The 18,834-nt window shown below is 37.3% G+C and overlaps 1 protein-coding gene across 3 annotated transcripts; it reads right to left on the bottom strand.

The window, feature by feature from the left end:
- Nucleotides 1-5,066: 5,066 nt before the first annotated feature.
- Kap3 (kinesin associated protein 3) lies at nucleotides 5,067-18,162 on the bottom strand. Of its 3 annotated transcripts, none has more exons than XM_022850186.2 (13): nucleotides 17,860-18,162; nucleotides 13,435-13,690; nucleotides 12,170-12,388; nucleotides 11,313-11,573; nucleotides 10,898-11,072; nucleotides 9,620-9,801; nucleotides 9,200-9,325; nucleotides 8,880-8,957; nucleotides 7,229-7,406; nucleotides 6,920-7,098; nucleotides 6,377-6,604; nucleotides 6,053-6,187; nucleotides 5,067-5,813 (listed from the first exon to the last, which is right to left on the bottom strand). In XM_022850186.2, exons 2-13 carry the CDS (start codon nucleotides 13,642-13,644, stop codon nucleotides 5,508-5,510), a joined length of 2,277 nt encoding a protein of 758 aa, XP_022705921.1. In that variant the 5' UTR covers nucleotides 13,645-13,690; nucleotides 17,860-18,162; the 3' UTR covers nucleotides 5,067-5,507. The 3 variants fall into 3 exon arrangements, with proteins under 3 accessions (XP_022705921.1, XP_022705919.1, XP_022705922.1); XM_022850184.2 differs by lacking the exon at nucleotides 17,860-18,162 and adding an exon at nucleotides 14,086-14,206; XM_022850187.2 differs by lacking the exons at nucleotides 8,880-8,957; nucleotides 17,860-18,162 and adding an exon at nucleotides 14,086-14,207.
- Between the last annotated feature and the right edge of the window lie 672 nt (nucleotides 18,163-18,834).

The raw sequence follows: 18,834 nt of genomic DNA, 5'->3' as shown, positions 1-18,834 counted from the left end.
TTTTCGAAAATGAGCATAACCATATATTAATATTTGTTTCAAAAGACAACGCCCGGACGAAGCATTATAACCTGTAAAATTAAACCTTAACAGGTGAAACAAATGTGACAGAGAAAAGCATAGATCTACCTTATAGACAGGAATAACTGAAAATATAAATCTTGAAAGGAAGTGATCTAAGGATGACAATTTCGAGGAAAACAATCATGATCGTTGCCGAAACCCGGGAAATTTCAAATGAACAAAACCGATGTTTTGTTCACCCACACACAAAAGCGTTCACCCGCCAATTCGGGCTGTTGAGCTTAGCGTTATATTTAGAAAGTATGCCTTGCTATACGTTTTAATGTAGGAACTGTAAATAGGTTCTTTTGCAAAGTAAAAGTATCAGGTTAGAATGCATATGTCATAACTATGATCAATTGTTGTTGCTTGTTGAATTCAGCGAAGAAACCATATTACTTGAAACTTTCGGCGAAAAAGAAATACACAATTAATCGTAATCGATGCTTTTCAGCAATCATATTTGGAAGTAAAATGTTGACCTCATTTATTGTTTTTCGATAAAAGAACATCGACAATAAGTACATCTGTATTTATCTAAGGATAGACACAAATATCAAAAATTGTTAGGTGAATTAATCTTTAAAATTTGTATTAGTTTTATGTAAGTGTAATCGTATGTTTTATTTACTTCTCGCTGCAACTACCCTTTATCAATTACAATTAATAACTCAACTTAATTAACCTAACTGACAATCAACTGTGATGTCTACAACATAGATAAATCGTAAAAGAAAAGAAATTAGTTGAAAACTTATATTCAGATTAACATATATCGATCTTTAGCTAGTTGTGCATGTCTTTTTGCCTAATTGTATATTTACAGGGCAATCTCCAGATGACAGAGGATCACATCAGCAGGTCGAATTAATAATGTTATTTTTTCGGAGATAGCATTGACACTTTAGCAGATCTATTTTCTGAGTAACGTAAGTTGAATTTGGTAATGTATTTTTTACTATATTTGTTGGCGTGGACAATGCAATATGCATAAATTTAGTAAAACTGTGTTACAAGAACTGGGCTAAAAACAGATATCTAAGAGGTCTAGTGGAGCTTGAAGCGGTACAGAGACCGGTTTCATAAGCTGATTTATCATAGCTCGAATCTGCATACCTGTGTGAAGGTTTTGTCGAATGGATGGGTAAACAAAACTGCAGCTAATGACGCTAGGGCCACATATGGAAACCGCATCGCTACGGGCTCATGACTTCTGATAATAGTGTCCAAAGGATACCAGAGCCAAAAAGCTACGATGCATTCAAAGCTGAGGATTGAATAGAAAAGGCTTTTTTTTTAATTAAGAAACTTAGAAAACATAAATAATGTTAATAAATAAACAGTGATACCATTGAAATATAAAAAAATCAGGGTGTCTATTTTTTAAAAATGCAGCATCAACACTTCACTGTTAGTTAATCAAACAAATTCTTATTCAAACGTAAAATTATGCACTATATAATTATGAATAAGGAAAATTATATAACTAAATACGTGTCTATGGCAGATCTGTGAGTCTATATATTGACCTACACTGATGCTAGCTGCAGTGCAAGTGTTTCTTTGAGTGAACCTATCTCTCTTGATGATCGTATCCTTCCTCCATAGATGCAGTTTTCTTTCATTTGTGAGCCAACAACTGAAGTACTGCCGTTCGATAAAAATAGCTTCGTTTTGCTGAAGATTCTCTTCTCAAACCAGTATCGTTGCGTATTTTTCATTATAGATAAAACGCATGGTATATGATAGATTAATAAATAAGAAAATACAGAATTTCGATAAGACAAAGCGTAATTAGGGTTCCTTAGTTGATATAATAAATAATATGTTCACTTTAGTTACCGAATTGGCTACAAATCAAGACAGGACGAACATTTATTCAAGCCAAAAATTAAGCAGATATAGATTCCGTACAAAACATTTGTTAATCTCGGGGTGTGTTCATGCCTCCCCGTAGCTAGCTTGTATATTATATAAAATTATATAAAGCTTGGGGGTATTATATAAGATAACCAGGGTAGGATAAAATGTTACATACACTGACAATAATATGACGATACGCTAATCCCCCAGAAGGATAATAAAATGTTTGTCTACTAAAACTAAAGACACGTGGGGTGCTATAAGTTCAAAATACTTTTCGCGCTGGGAACCAACTCTGGAAAGAGCAATTCCTAACAGCAGCAATGAACGACAATTTGAAGTATGTAGTCATAAGCTAATCTCATAGTTTTTTTCAACCTCGGATATGCAGTGCAATAAAAGCATGAGAACCAAATCATACGCGTTTTTATGTAGAATGGTAAAATCCAATTGCTATAATGATATATATATATATATACATTTTTGAACAAACGAAATGGACTAAAAGTAGGACGAAATTTATGCTCTCTATTTAGTTTCGATGACTAGCATGCTATGTGCTAAGGATGCCTAAAGTTAATAAATAACTTAGCTTAAACATTTTCTTCAAATATAACACATTCCTTTGTGAGGTAAGATAGAAAAAATCATGGACTATACGTACGAGATCTACGCTGGTAGCTATGATAACATATATTTATTTGTTTAGCTAATAGTTTGCACTCTGATTGTACCTATGTACAGATTCTAGTCGTTGCACTATTACAACAAAAGTTTATCCATATTATAAAAAGAGTAGTCCTACGGATAATTAACTTACCATATTCAATCTGTGAGTACATGCTAGCTGTTAAGTTATTGACTACTTTTAGTGTACAAATATACTCTGCTGAATGCAAATCAGTGTTAGATCTTCAGAAAAAATGGCAATTAAAGACCTAGGTAGACTCTAGATATAGCCATATCAGGACCAACCGGGTGCACCAAAAAGAGCGGGCAATTTTGCTCTCCCATCGAGTATCACTTCTCGGTAATGCCACAAGTCACAAATTAGCTTTGATGTCGTGAAACCGATAGCAGTTTCATTGCAAAGGGTGCTTGTCGTCACACTTTATTTGCACGTTTTGTAAAAAGTCGATTACAATAGATATGCCGTTTGTTTTCCCGATTCGCGAAAATTCCAAAGAAATTAATTTTTCAAAAAATGGCATGAAGATTCTTTCGGAGCCAATATAGACCGTAGAAAAAGTAGCTCTACCTGTGAGCACACGTCCACACTGTTAAATGGTGTGTTCAGCCCCCGAACCGCTATCAGGGCTCTCGTGGGCGCTCTATACGAAGAATCCGCTTTCTCCAAGTCTCATAAAGTAATATATACCTGATATGCTACTTAGGACTTTTTTGGACAACCGTTTTATTCAGATATTAATTGTTAAATATCCTAGATTATTAGGTGACCATTGTATCGGATCACATTGGAGCTCAGTAACCGTATTTACGAAACTTTAATACGAAACCAGTTTGCATGATGCCTATCATATCTGCATATGTTATCGCAGATATTTGCGATTGTATCACAAGTGGGCTATCGGCGAGAACAAAAAGTTGTTTTCCAAAAAGTTCCTTTCAGAAGTTTACATTTATTGTGTTGAATCTATTACGTAACACAATTTCTATCGGTAGACAGAAACCATTAGAAATTACTTCAGTAGGTAAAACTATAAAATACTGTCAGCTAGGCTTATGATCAAAGGTCAAAATAGGATGTTTATCACCGTATTGTGACCTTTAAACATATATTTGTTGTTGAAGCTATTTCTTGAATATATAGCAAATTATAGTTAAAAAATTTTATATTTTTTATATGTCTATTTTTGTATAAGTTTTTTTGTAGTTAGCTTTCATATTTGGTATTCTATGTTCGATCAAGGTTACTTGATATTTTCATTGATTTTGTGTGTGGACCAAACCGTTTACTTCTTTCGATTACATCCGGTAAATCTAGACAGGTTGCAATAGACAATAGGAAATAACTATAATAATAATAATAATAACAATAGGAAACTTGAAAGGGTCCGCAAAATTTCCAAATTGCATTAAGATAAGAGGACGGATCTTAAAAAACAATGAACTGCTCTATGACTTTAATGCTTTTTTACAACCGATTATACAATTTACGGTAGCTGCTTCCTTCTCCAAAATCTGCTGAGCAATGCAAAAAATGTCTGAGAGACTTTGGATGTGTAAAGTTGTACCGAAGTATTTACAATATAAGAGCTGCAAAATCTCTAAAGATCTGGTACCGATGAAACGAAATGTGACAAACACCTTGTCCGTTGTCGAATTCCTGTTAATCCCGCAGGCCGTGACGATAATGAGGTCACAAACGAGGCAGCTGGCAGCCATATACAGTAAAAAATACAATAATCTGCTCTAAACCATGCATGCTGGGCTCATGTAATTACAAAAATCAACTAATTGTTTCTCTTTGTCCTGATGGATATTCTGCTAACTGTATGACGCATCCTATCTGCTCTTACGTTTTGACGTTATCTGAGGCGACGGTTGGTTAGATTGTCGAGGCGAAACAGACGAAGACAGTCATTCGGAAAATAAGTATGTGAGCCTATTTAGTACTATGCTGATTTTGTGTTTTTGGGTGTATCGAGCATTAAAGTGTATGCAGTGCGATTATGGAAAATGCAATTTCAGCCTTAGGACAGACATCACAGGCCGTGTTTGTCCATCGCACGCTTTAGAATAGGATGATTATGAGCAGCGTTCCGTAAATAAGATTACTGTCTAACGCTCCGGATACCGTTATTGGATTGTTAGAAGGTGGCATTGACAACGCTTCAGTTGGCTGTCATTTTAGGGACGGGTGCATTCTGTTGTATTAGAACGGGTATCGAAGAGCCGATAGTTGTTCCGAGGCTGCACATGCTAACAGACAACAATTCGTTCTTTCGAAATTTTCGAATTTATTTCTCTACAAATCTTGACTACGGAGTAAAAATATTGAGAGAAAGCGATTCGAAATTTAAATATGCTCATCATTTGTAGTGAATTGTTAGTAGTTCAGAAACAACTGTTTATAGAGGTGAGATATAGGTCGTCGTTAAAAAATGGCAATATCACACTGACCATTAACCATTTACTTGATTTGGGTTTTATTCAGAGACAGTGCCAAAGCTTAATTGGCGCGTTTAAGAATAACATGTAACCGAATATGGTTGGTTCCAAATCCTACAGTAGCAAAGCGGTACTTTCAACATAAGCAACAGCTGTTATCTACACTAAATAAAGCACGTGAATTGATATAGATACGATAATAAATGACCACTTAACAATGTGCCTTTGGCTAGCACATCAGGTATATATTATGTTCTCTGATATCATCATACAGTGATGTTCTTCCCATTTGTTTTTGCTCTATGCTTCGACTTTTTCATTAGTGAATGGCTGTTTCGACAGAGACAGGTCTACATGGCAGCAGATCGCAACAACCTTAGTTGTGGGTCCGCTAGTTAATCAGTTGAATTAATTGATTGACAGAAAAGTTTCGAAATACGTTTTTAGCTTCAATTTTCGTCATCTACGTCAAGTGCTAGTTTCATTCCATCATATAAACGATCATATGATGTATTATTGTCTGTTACTTGATTTTGATTTCGAGTATCGTGCCCCAACGTATCCTGGTCCCCACCATGTTTGGCTGCTGATATTCCTGAGAGCCGCCGGATTCCTTGGGGGTCGGGAGTTCCCTCAACCATATCGATCCACTGAGCGTTGAAGTGGCTGAATTTAGCCGCTCGGGCTCTGGCTGCCCAGTCGGACCCAGTTTCAGATAGAAGGTCCAACGCGGCGTCGCATACTAATTGGACGCCCTGTCGATTAAAATGTCATATTAGCATAGAGAACTAAGTGGTATTATTTTGTACCATAAACTAATATGGCCAGCTTTTATTCCTAGTCCTTCTTGTTAATTAAAGTGGTCCCTTTACTGAAATCTTGAAGACTTTAGTATTTCAGAAATAGAGTAGTTTAATTGGAAATAACGTCAGCATTTACGATTATTGAAAAATCAGCAGCAAATAATATCATACAAGCGGCCTTATAGTAATACCTTATTAGCATCGTTTAATAAGTCTAGCAGATAATTAGCTAGGGGCGTTTTTGCAAGGGCAGCTTCGCGTGAAGGCCCATGTCGAAGTAGACAGTAGAAGACCCAAAGAACGTGAAAAACGACGGTATCGTTTTCCTATATTGCAAATTAGGAAATATAAGGCGAATATTAGCGTAGTTAATATCCCTGCAATAATGGTTAGATGATATACATGACTCACAATACTTTTTGCCAGTATTATGCGGTCTTGAATAGCCAATTGAAATCTATTACGCTTCAGACGAAAGGAGTGAAAATAGATACCGTGCAGACGGCTTCAGTTACCTGGCATGCGTTCAGGATCGTTAACAGCGGCTCAGCGTGTTGCCCGTCGACGAAGGCCAGCGCAACTTCAGCATCATTCTCTACATAAGTGGCACAGAGAGTAAGAAGATCGAGCGTTGGATCGTCTTCTGCAGTGAATTTGCCTTCGACAGAAAGCCGAGATGCCGCTTCTCGGAGTTGGTGGTTTAGCCAAGCCAATATACCGCGACGATTTACCTGACGAGAGACCTGACGATGACGACATCCAAATCTCTTATTCCACAAATTTTTACTACTCTTCCCTTTTGAGATCATTTGGAAATATCTTTTTTTTTTTTTTTTTTTTTTAAGATATAGAATCGTCACTTGCTCAAACGATTAAAATATATAAAATGCTTGCGCAAGATGAAACTTCAGAACATGAAAAGGCAGTGAGAATATGACGGCTAGGGGTCAGATTAGTCTTCATCTGAAGCTCTAAAAATATCTAAAAAACCCTCTTTGCTGTTTCGTACTTCTCGTTAATTAAGAAACTTGCCTTTTCAGGAATTACGATATACCGACCTGAAAGAATTCAGTTTGATCAAGATTGGCTAAGATTCGTGCGCACTCTAACGCCATCGGTGAGCAGAGTGGCGATGTCAGCGGCTCGGTTTGCATAATTAGCCTTTCGGTAAATTTGTCCACGTGCTCCAAAAACAGCTGCTTACTTGGGCCTTCATGCATAGAGATGTTTCGCACCACTGAAATGGTAGCATTGTCAAGATTATTCATACACTGCAAGCTCTGAATGTCTCGACGTACTGGATAAATGAGTTTGTTACTAGCACATAAAAGTACATGCTCCATTATTATTAGTTCCTTATAAAATACCTTTAAGTAGACGAGAGTCGTTGTTCTTCAGAGCTCGCTTAATGAGAAACTTAAGTCCATTGCGTTCGCAGATAATTTGGGCGCAAGATAAATTTGACGCTAAAGCTTGGGCTACAGCAGCCAGTTCAGCCGAACATTGGCCATCAGTTCCCTCGCCTTCCAGAATCAGGCCTAGCACCTGCACGCATTGTCGCTCAGTTAGTTTATTTGCCAAGCATGATATTCTATTTGTTTTCGTTTATTTATATGCACTTATAAGATAAGGAACCAAAACTTCCCTAAGTATTTTCTCTTATTAGTTGTTTCTAAGGCTATCTAGACTAAATTTGATACTTTGCACGCACTAAAAGTGTCAGTCCTGATGATCATGTTCATTCAATATAACCACTGTTCTACAATCGCAGCTTCGATTCTATCAGCCATTTCAAAGTATTCTTTTTCGAATTTGCAAATATAGTGGGGCGCTGAAATGAGCTGCGTAGCAAAAGTTACAGCGGAGTCAAATGCGGGCTAAGAGCGGGCTAAAAGTTTTCGAAATACAAGAACTCGAAACGGTCAAAAAGCTCAAGCGGTAGTTTAATCTAATCTCGAAAAGACTACATCATGGAGTTTATCTGGACGGCGAATAGGCGCTTGAAACTCTGCTCTCCAAAACAGCCGTTAATTTTTATATAAAAATTATAGTTTATTAAAACTATATTTCTAAGCCATTTTATTGAGTTTTTAAGCATTTTAAATCTAAACTATGTCAAGGATCGTTTGATTGTCATAGAAATCTTTCTTATATCTCTCAAAAACCTTATGAAGACTGGCAATAGCGTAGACCAGCGATTTCGGGTAAAAAAACTACGATAGTAAGGTTTTGCCCCGCGCGAACACATTGGGTACTACCTGATCTATGCCTAAATTAAGAAAACAACGTACGGGCTTCCGCAAATGATCAGCCTTTTTGTCGTTCTAGATAGCACTGGCTTTCTTCTAATGCGAAGAACAGCGGCTGAAGGCATATCCGCTATGACGAAGAACCCATCGATGCATGGTCGAATTTAGATGCCCCTCCTTATCTCTACTCAAATGTGGGCTGTATCTTTGATAAATAAAATGCTCTACTTTGTAAATAGTTCGTATAAGCTTGTTGTATAAACTTGCCAACGTTGTTCTATTACTCTCTTTAGCAGAACCATGCAATGAGGATTTCGAATATATGCACAATTTCACAGAAGAAAATAGAGTCTCAGCAGTCAACACATCTTCGATGTATGTCACCGTGACAAGAGCTACTGTACTGCTACTATGTACAATAGAACTATATTGTTTACTAGCATAAATCTTTTACTTACATGTTCTAACAAATGAAGGGGCTGTACACAAAACAGATTTAATATTCAGACAACTGGAACTTGCGTGTCGAAATTAATTAATACGTATATAGTCCCTAAGAAAAGATTACTTTGTAAGAGTTGTACCAGTTGCCCCGCAGCGGGCAGTAATGGCTGTGACACCGCGAGGACCGACTCCGTATACAGTACATTTTTATAGCTATGATATAGATTTAATAAAATTAATTAAAATAAAAAATATTAGTACAATAGTATCGATTGAGCTGAAAATTTGCCATCCGATGTATCATCAAAGACGCCAAGCTTTGTACCACGTGTGCAGCATCCGTGTACGCGAAGTGCGCAATGAATCTACTGTCTGCAGCGATAAGTAACAGTATTCGAAGCACCTAAAAGATGTGCAAAACGGGGCAAATACGGATTCAGAAAATTCGATTTGGTAGCTAGTAGGGTACGGTCGTCGTCATGTACAGTTTAAATTAAAAAGCGTTCAATGTGACATATTTATAACTATCATCCTGTGTGTTCGTTACGAAAACGCTGTATATATACCCGAAAATGCATCTGGGCATATTTTAAATACAATATTCATGGAAGTTTACATTTTCAAAGAGAGCGCATTCCCCATTACCTGGTTTCGTTGAGATGGTTTTTCGGAAGATCCCATATAAGTGACGAGTTTCGGTAGAAGGCCACAACTGACTAGGGCACAACGGCAGTCGGAGTTAAAGCTCAGGTTGTGAATCAGCCGAAGCGTCTGTTCGGTTTTAAGATGTAAAAAAAGAATACGTTGTGAGCGCGTATAGGAAACGGGGGAAGGTAACTTCTATGCGTATCACGCTTCAATGTGGAGTCAGTCCTTCGCGGCAAGGAACATTTTAAAATTGTCTCGTTGTAAATAATATCATGAGCATGTTATCCGCAAATATAACACGTTATTATTTAAAAAAAAAAAAAAAAAAGTAATAAAAAGCTCTGCGTTTGCACTTTGTTTCCTTCTTCAATGAACCTAGTTAAAATATTTCGCTATTCGCTAATTTCAGTTACAGACCATGGATGCGATTTCAGTGTCGTCCGTCGGTATAATTTGGCAGACCTTATCCAATGCCGCAGGTTGGCCTATATCATGTAGGTTCTCCTGGTATATGCTCAATTTGACCAAAAACGTTAAAACAATGAGCAGCAAAGATCGACTCTTTCGGTCTAGGCATGATGTTAGAAGTGGAATAATACCTGTCAGAAGAAACAGTTCACGGAGCAACACAGTAGGGTTGGATTATTTATAACAAGACAATATGGAAAAAATAATTTCCCTTTTTTATCATCATACCATTAAAGGAGTTCAGATCGAGTACCTTTGCATCTAAAAATATTTGTAAATCCACAGACAGTCTTTTTCACTAGCATTTTTTCCTCGGTATACCGGCTATGTAGTAATGTGCTTCCTGTCACTTTGTCATCCTTGCCTACATGTTTGGTTTCGATATGACCTTTGTTCCTTTCCTCGCTAGCTGTCCCTTCTTAATCTTCGTTAACCATAACGTTGTCAAAAATTAGTTTTTACGGTAGCCCTTCTTCACCTGACTTAGATCAGTAACGGCTACCTGGCCTAATTTGCGTAACACGTCGTCACCGTTCAACTAATGTTCGTGTTGATCTGGTTGAAGCCATGTTAAGGTGTTAAAAATATTGTTTCCTTTCTATATAAAGCGGCTTTGAATCTTACTTTTTTTGAATATATTTTCAGGGTTCAAAAAAAGATTACTGAATATCATCTCATAATTCATTTTTAAACCTAGATTACTGATCAATACGCCGCCGAACAAATACGTGAACTACTTCCACAAGAAAAGCCAACTAAACTAATACAGATAGTTCAGGCAACCGTTTTACTATCGGTTAATGTATAAGAAAATAACAAGAATAACTGAATGCAACCAGAATCAAAGTATACGGTGCATAAGCTTCGATATTTTTGCTACTAAAAGCTGACCATAACGGGTCTGATTTCCATAGATAACGGTTTGCGCTGAAATGTAGAAAACAACAACATTTAGGCGACATTTGTATGCATTAGCACATATTTGTTAAGATTGCCTTGAGGTTTTTCCATATTCTCTTTTAGATTTTAGATAAACACGAATAACTGAATAAGTAGTACCCCTGTATATATGCCCGTTCCTCTTTATCTAGTTTGACATCTCCTGCACCCAAAAGCTAGGATATGCTGTTCGTTAGTGTACCGCTGGGTGCTAGTTGAGTATGCATAGAATTAGCTGAAATATACCTACAAGATGATGAAGGTTGTCCGTATTTCTCAAATATGTACCTTTATTGACGATTCGAGTTTCGTTTTTTAGTTCCGTAGAAATATTGAGCAGTAGACTAAACGCGGCAATGAGCATTGTGTCCTGCTTATGCAACACGGCAGTGTAGCTCTTCGTTAGATTCTCAAACGCTTCGAGATCGTTCGACAACTGAGATTCCTCCAATTCGTGCAGCACCTGAAAATGGCGAATAGCGATATTAAATATTGTCAAAAGACAGTTGATTATCGAAGGCGCGTGAAGACATACCGCATACGTCGACGGGCTTGTTTGAAGACTATTCCATAATGCAGTTTTTCAAACAAGCGATTCGTCTCTCTCCTTTTTGTCACTCTTACTTTGCCATAGCAATGTGGACTCTAATTGTATCGAGCGCTGATGATGCAACGGAGATCTAAAAGAATCCAATCTGGTTACCTGTTGCGTTTTGGCCATTTCGCCCTGAAGGAGTTCCATGGTGAGCGAGCCGACCTTGTGGTCGGCAATTACAGACGCAAATGTAGTAAATCTTGAAAGACACTGGAAAAAATTGAGTATATTCGAGGCAAGCGAGTAGTTCCTGTGTCCCTCCTCACGAAGCGTGCGCGCTAAGGCGCCTAAAAGGACTTCATGTTTTATTAACGCTTCCAGGTTCTCCGTATTCTGGGCAAGGTATAAAATCTTTGATGATGCGTCTACCTGCAAAAGTGAAGTCGGACAACTTCGCTGCTATTGCAATCTCATCGTACGTCACGGATAAACAAATAGATGTTAGTTCAATCGAGTCGAGCGTTGAAAAAAATTTGTGAGCTCTGAGAATTTAATTCACATATTTTAGAAATTCGACATTTCAATTGGATTGTTGCTTCTACGAAGATGTGATGAGATTCAGGACTGCTTCAGCTTTTTTTTTCGCAAACAGTAAAATTGAATTTAAGTTGAAGAGGGCCCAAAAAATGCCCCCTAGCATAAATGTTAGACTAAATCTGCATAATCTGATCAGAACTTGCGCTGAATACGTTAAAGTACTTCATAGGATTATGCATAGTGTTTTCGACGCTGTTACGGTGCTCCGACAGGTCTTAAGATTGCTTGTTTTTGATGAATTAATCTATATAATATGATGGCACAAAAAACAATCGTAGTATAATTTGTGTGTCAGCTCTTAGCTTTCTTTACTCCATTGTCAGCGTTACCATGTTTGCGTTCGTTACCGAGTGAGCTGTGTGTTTTTGAATAGGCAATTGGCTTGCTGCGTTTGCACTTTCGCCTATAAATAACTGAGTTAGAGTTACCTTTCGTTCGTCTTCGTAAAGATTGTCAACGTAGTTGTCAAGCTGGCCCATGCTCACCGATGGCGGTTCTCCATTTTTCGGACTACTGACTGCGCACTTTTCTCGTCGTGTCCTTAAGTAGTGTAAGAGCTGTTCAATTTCACATAAATTTTGAGCTTTTGACAACAATTTTGGATTTTTCTCACATATATCCTCGGCCAGCATAACCATATCAGTGTCCTGAAACACGTCGCGAAATGGGTTTTATCTTTTTTACAACTTTTAATAAAATCATATTTACGTTTGTAATTATTATTAGCACGCCTTGTACAAAATTGATTCCACAGATGCACGAGAGATCAATAGAATTGTGTGCCGTATTATCCAGATGCGCAGTACCCAAAATAGTTGAGCTATAGACCTTAGGACATGACTTGATCTTCTATATTCACAATAACAGGCAGAGCGTTTGTGATAGACGCTCATAATAATAATCAAGATTCAGTCGACACTCATTATAACCATGAATTAAACGTTTCAAAATGAAGTCTACAAACTAAACGTGTTTAAATTTGTCTTATGTGGCACTGGAAGATTCCTGAGGAGCGTATTGGCCTTGGTTTGCCGTTTTAAAAAGGCGACGTTCCTTGATGCTAGACCTCCGCTAGAGAATTTCCTGTTGTTTCGAAAGTATGCCTGTCCTGCTAAATTGAACCAGGACTACGTCGTCTACGTCAATGCCATTTGTGCCAAATGTATTGGGAGCAGGGTGTCAAGCGGTAATCTGCGTCGGAGCACAGGTACGCCGTTTGAGCACGTCAACCTTAGGAACTAACACTTCCCTTTGATCGTACCCGAAAAATTGGTGCTATACAAGCCCATGTGGCCGGCATTGTAGCTAAATAAATCTTCCGAAATTGCTCCCTAAAACGCAAAAAGTGATAGTAGTGAAAATATGTTTTTGACAAAAACATTTTTATGCCATAATCAAAAAGGACGATAAAAGGTTTCCATATAGGACTAACGAGCCTACATTATTTGTGGATACAGTAAGTTCAATGTAGCTAGAAATTAATGACTTAAGTAGTAATGTTAAAGTAGTAGCAAAGTAATGTTAAAAAAATATATTTCTTATTGCATCGACCCACGCTCCAGTCCTTGTCATCAAAGAACAATGTTCAAAAGCGTACCACCGCATACCTTAGTAATTAAGTGATCCAAAATTCGCAGAATAAAATGTTTTTCTAAAAACCACTCTATAAATGCTGCGAAAGCCGTGTACTAACGGTATCAAGGTTCCTAATACGAACGGTCCTTTGAAGAAAGGCAGAGTCTGTAACGATTTCACCTGCCTCCGTAACAGCGCATTCCAGTTCGTAGCTAATAACAATTGCACGTTCGACGGGGTGTACATCTAATTGGACATTGCTTATTCGCCGACGCACCCCACTACGTTGTTGGCCAGCTGGCCCAGACGTAATGCCGAACGACGACATTTTGTCGACACTGTTGTTCCTAATATTCCCTTTGTCACAGGAAATCCTAAAAAAAAAAAAAGGTAGTAAAGCAGACGTAAGTGTTCGATTAGTTTTTGTGAATTATCTTATAATCTTCAATAGATATACCAAGATGATACGCGACGCAATAACTATATTTGGTTCCCTAGAATTTATACCTAATAATATATTTAGTAATGACAAACATTAAAGGAATACATCGAAGCGCTCGTTTTGTATATATCGGACACACTGACTGAGCGCCCCACTGCCGTGGGGTGGTGATCATTTAAAAATGCTTTACTAGCTAGCCAAGTATCTATTCGTCGCTATCGATTCCCTTAACATCTGGAATTGAAACAACAACGTAAATGTTAATCTTGGTAATTACAAATATTGTCAATGGTCAACGAATCTGTTACATGTGTCATGATTACCTACCATCCTTGTACCATAGAATACTGTGACGAAACTGTACAGGTTTCGTGACTTGGGTACCGTATTCAGAATTTGTTCTGCTTTTCTACCCGTTTCGTCGAATGAGTCTGACGCTGAAAATAATGAACCGCCGTCTGATGGTAGTAATTTTCAAGGGAATCACAAAAATGCCCATCAACAGGACAAAGGTTCCTTGTCAAGTACCTTAGAGCGCTTCGTCTTCACTGTCGAGATGAGCTAGTTTTTATAAGCTGTTTCCTAACGCAGTCAATCGTTGACTTTTCCGATTTACTACGAATATTTGAAGCAAGGCTGTTCCACAATAGACAATTTAATACATTTGAATTTAAATAGCATATCTGAATTAAATGAGTCTTGCAATTTCAATAGCTACTTGTAACGTACAATACGATTGTTATTCTATTACGTGTTTGAGTATTTCACTCAGATATTAATTGGTGGCAAAATCGCAAGGAATCTTCAGCATATGTGTATAAAAAAAAATAGAAAATCAAAAGAGAGCTAATATCTCGATGGGATTTTGTTATTCAACATAAGTAACGGGCATATCTTGGGTCCGTGTACAGCATCGACAGAATTGCACTGTACGAAGCAAGGGAACAACGGACTCAACATTACAAAAAAAATTATTGTTTTTACAAAACGTCTGGGGTCATATGCATACTGCATAAAAACGCGCTTGAAAAAATCCATAACAGGGATAATTATCATAAGTTTTGAATAGGTTACATCATTAGAACGATTATGTCATTCTTTTTTATTGTTTGAGATCTAATACTGCTGCGTTTTGTAAAATTCAGAGGGATACCTTTTTGACTACGTGAATACGATTGGTATGACCAAATGAAAACACAATATAAATAAATTTAATCAAAAGGAAGCGAAGTATACGTTTGTTTTCGCAGTATACGCAAGATGCGCGACGTGTCCAGATAAATAACTTTGTTACAATTGAGTTTAAAGCTTCAAAAACTACAAGTTCGCAACACGATGTGTCACAGCGATATAATAACGCGATTATTTGGACGAATCGTTTTAGCGTGCGTTTCCAGAGCGAAAGATCAGATTGGCTTTAAAAGTCTCTGCACACAGGAATCACATGGAATTGTGTGTGTCTTCGTTATTCTGGATAAATAGTTGGTAAGAAAGAAATTAACACTCATATTAAGTTACCTTTGTTAAGTTAATTTCAAGAGGAATTTTCAGTTTATTCGCGGGATGGATGGATGGATGGATGAGCTCCTGATGGCAAAAAGAGCAATTCAAGGAAGCAAAAATCCATTTTATAAAGGAAATTTAACGGTTATGGTGAACTGCGCCATCATCGTTGTGCGAGCTTGGCACACGAGGCTATGGGCTAAGACGAGAATGTAATAAAATTACGCCAGTTTGCATAGCACTAAAATGAACCACTTCTCCATGTCCTCTAATTAGATCTATTTAAGTTAAATCCTTTAAGCTAGAGGTACAATATATCAAGCTTTTTCTTTGCCCGGACCTCGCTCTTCGTCGCGTTCATTTTCACCAGAATAATCTAATTTAGTTAATCCTATTTCTATATGTTTATAATTTTTTAGCTTTCGGTGACGCTTGACGAACGGATGTACCGAGTGTTCCGTGCTAACGAAATACATTATACACTGAAATAATGTCATATCGTTTTAGCATTCAAGAAAATCTGACTGCGAATGATATGTTCAGTTGTGAGCTCAAACTTCAGTAACACTGTATAGACGTCGCCGTATAATTTCGCTTTGCGTGGATCAATACGAAACAACTATGACGTTTTTTCATTGTTTCCGGATTCACAGTGGTTACCAAGGTTAACGAAAATTTTATGGCCATCTATTCAAATTCGCTAAACAGGACCAATTAGATTCCAGGTAATATGATTATTTTGAAGAATACTATCTATATAGTCTTACAGTCAATAGTCGAACAGGGGTACGTGGCCTTCCTCTCAGGTTAAATACATAGTTACTAAACATTATCGATGTCCTTTAAATAATCCTGGTAACAAGGCATGTTGACCGTGTAGCCAGAGTAACATAAAAATTTGCCTAGCAACCATGTAAGTATCGCGTAATACAACTGGGAAAGCATCCGATTTTTGGAAGTTATATGAATGATGGCCAATACCCTCTAAATAATATATTAGGTAAAACGTTTACTATTCGAATTGGAGAAGTCTCCGAAATTGAGAAGGAAACATTGCCGTTCAGCACTGAAATTCTTTATTGTTAGCTTAGCTGTACGTTCTTCAAAGATTTTATTTAAATAACTTAACTCTGGTTAGCTTACGTCGTTTAGAGATCGTCGTTTATAATAGATTTTTTCATTTAACCTAGTTTTCACAGGTGGCACCGACAAATCATAGATAAGCTCGCCTGATAACGAAAGCCAGACATTACTTACGATGAGATTGAAGTTTCTATGAATCTGTTACTAATTCAACTTGATTTTCTCATATTTTCTGAAATAATACGGAATTTCCAATGTAAACCATCCAGTTCACTAAGAGCCGCTTATTATTTGCATTCAAGCTTGTTTCTTTAGAAGCTTCTATAAACTCGTTTCCTTCAGAATTGTCAGTTGCTAACATGAATGAGCTCAGCAGGCGCCATAACGACCTTTCTTTCCTTGTGCAGCCTAAATTAGCTAATAATAAAAATAAAAGTAAAATGTAAATATCTACTTTGTTGTGCTACACATCGTATCAGAATGCATTCAACTTAGCCTATGCCAGCCGATTCAAAGCTCAATGCTTTGATGAAGGTTTTTCGAATTTATGCCATACACCGTTTTTCGAACTATTGCTATCTTATATCTGAATAATAGTTTTGGAAACTTTCTCTTGTTAAATAAACCTTTTTTTCTCACCGTAATACGAGAATTGATATAAACGTAAACGAAGTTTACATCCGGTATAAAACGAACGTTTTTTTTTTTTGGCAAGATTTACTCTAATTAAGGTCCGCAGACAGGAGAGTACATAAAGGCCGTCTCCGTAACGGTGCAGTGCTAACGTGTTTGCTCAGAGGCGTGTCAGGTAGTCTCGAACTGAAACGCTTCGTTTCGCGTTGGAAGTTAGCTGGATGAAGCGTTCAAAAAGATACTTCGGCGTACATGATACAGGTCGAATTCTCCCAATGGCCGCCTTCTATACAACTTGTTGTGTACATGCTTTTTACTTTAGCGCAACTAATTATGCACCCTGCCCAAAAATGAGTCCGTTAAAAGAATAAGATACTAAAATTAAATCATCGAAATTTTAATTTGTCAATATGTAGCAAAAGTGATAAAATTCACACTGTTTTCTCCCCGCTGCTTTTTAGGTTTCCGTCCTAGGCGTTAGTGTAATGGTATAGTACCTAAATGGAAATATACTTAATGAATTTCGAAAATTAATTAATCAGCCTAATTTAACTGTTGTTAGTTTTGCTGCATGCTTGAATGTAAATTAAACTTCTAACCGCTAGTGGATTGATCACAAAGCCTCATTTATTATAGGAGAATATTTTGATATGTTGTGTTTGTTAAATGATGAAAACTATTTAGTGCAACTTGGATAACTTTCGTCGTTCCTAAACGACGACCAATAATTTATTGAGAGAATGTATTATATTAAGAACGACGCTTAAAATACATGTAACCTTTTACTATTCATGTCATATATCAAATAATTAAGTATTTAATCTGTTCTGTTAAGTTAACTGATAAATTAAAAAAAAAAAAAAATCAATTTGGACTGCTTACCAGCACGAAATGGTGAAAACCGTCAGAAACGACGAAAGTTATTCAAGTGGCTGTAACTCTTTAATTGTCACTTCGATGATTTAAACGACACTGCGCTACATCGGTTCGTATATGCACAAATATCACCCGATATTTGGAGCATGTGACAAACATGGCTATGCATTCGGCCACATGTCTCTTGTTAGAAATGAACCTTTGGCTCGCTGACGCTTTTCTTTTCCTATTCGACCTGATTTTTTATCGCCAACTCTGTATTTCGATAATTCAACCTCCACTCGTTCGTGCCGATTTACTAACTCAGCTGCTTAGATGGCAGCGTGCTTTCGTTGCCACAGTAACGGCGCAGGTGCGAGAGGAGTGGTCTCAGGAGACCTCGTCAGAGGAGTGGGGAGCCAGGATCACCGTGCGGGAGATTCAGTCTGCTTTCGGACCAAAGCAAAACTTTGAGCCGAGCTGCGTTGGAAAGGGTCTGCAGGAGGAAAGGGCAGATATCGAAGCTTATTACTGAAGAAGCTTTGCGATCATCGTCCGGAGCTCTGATCAAATAAATACATTAACATAAATATGTTATTGGAACTTTATTGTCTTAATTGAACTTTAAACAATTTTCCACGCACGCTTTCATACAAATTTTAAACTAAAAAGTACATGCGTTCTGTGGGAACATTATTAGAGAATGCGTATATAACAACCGGCTTTTAATAACCTCATTATTTCTGAAGAGCTGTTCGTTTTCTATATATTATGGTAATAAAACGATATTGAACTGAAGCTAATATACATATGCGAGCTATCTAATCTAGACTGTTTGCGTTTGGCGGATCGTAACAAATGTGATCTATTAGCGTTTCCAATCTAAATGGGAACTTTATTTATGCTTGAAATGCAACTTCCCCTCGGAGTCGACCGAAGCTTTATACTTACCGTCGACAATATAGCCCTTCAATTTTCTGTACTTAGATTTATGTTTACACC

Source organism: Varroa jacobsoni, unplaced genomic scaffold (genome assembly GCF_002532875.2).
Source record: "Varroa jacobsoni isolate VJ856 unplaced genomic scaffold, vjacob_1.0 scaffold_1449, whole genome shotgun sequence".
Lineage (NCBI taxonomy): Eukaryota > Metazoa > Arthropoda > Arachnida > Mesostigmata > Varroidae > Varroa > Varroa jacobsoni.
The sequence above is the reverse complement of the archived record's forward strand: the minus strand, read 5'-3'. Positions and strand labels throughout refer to the sequence as shown.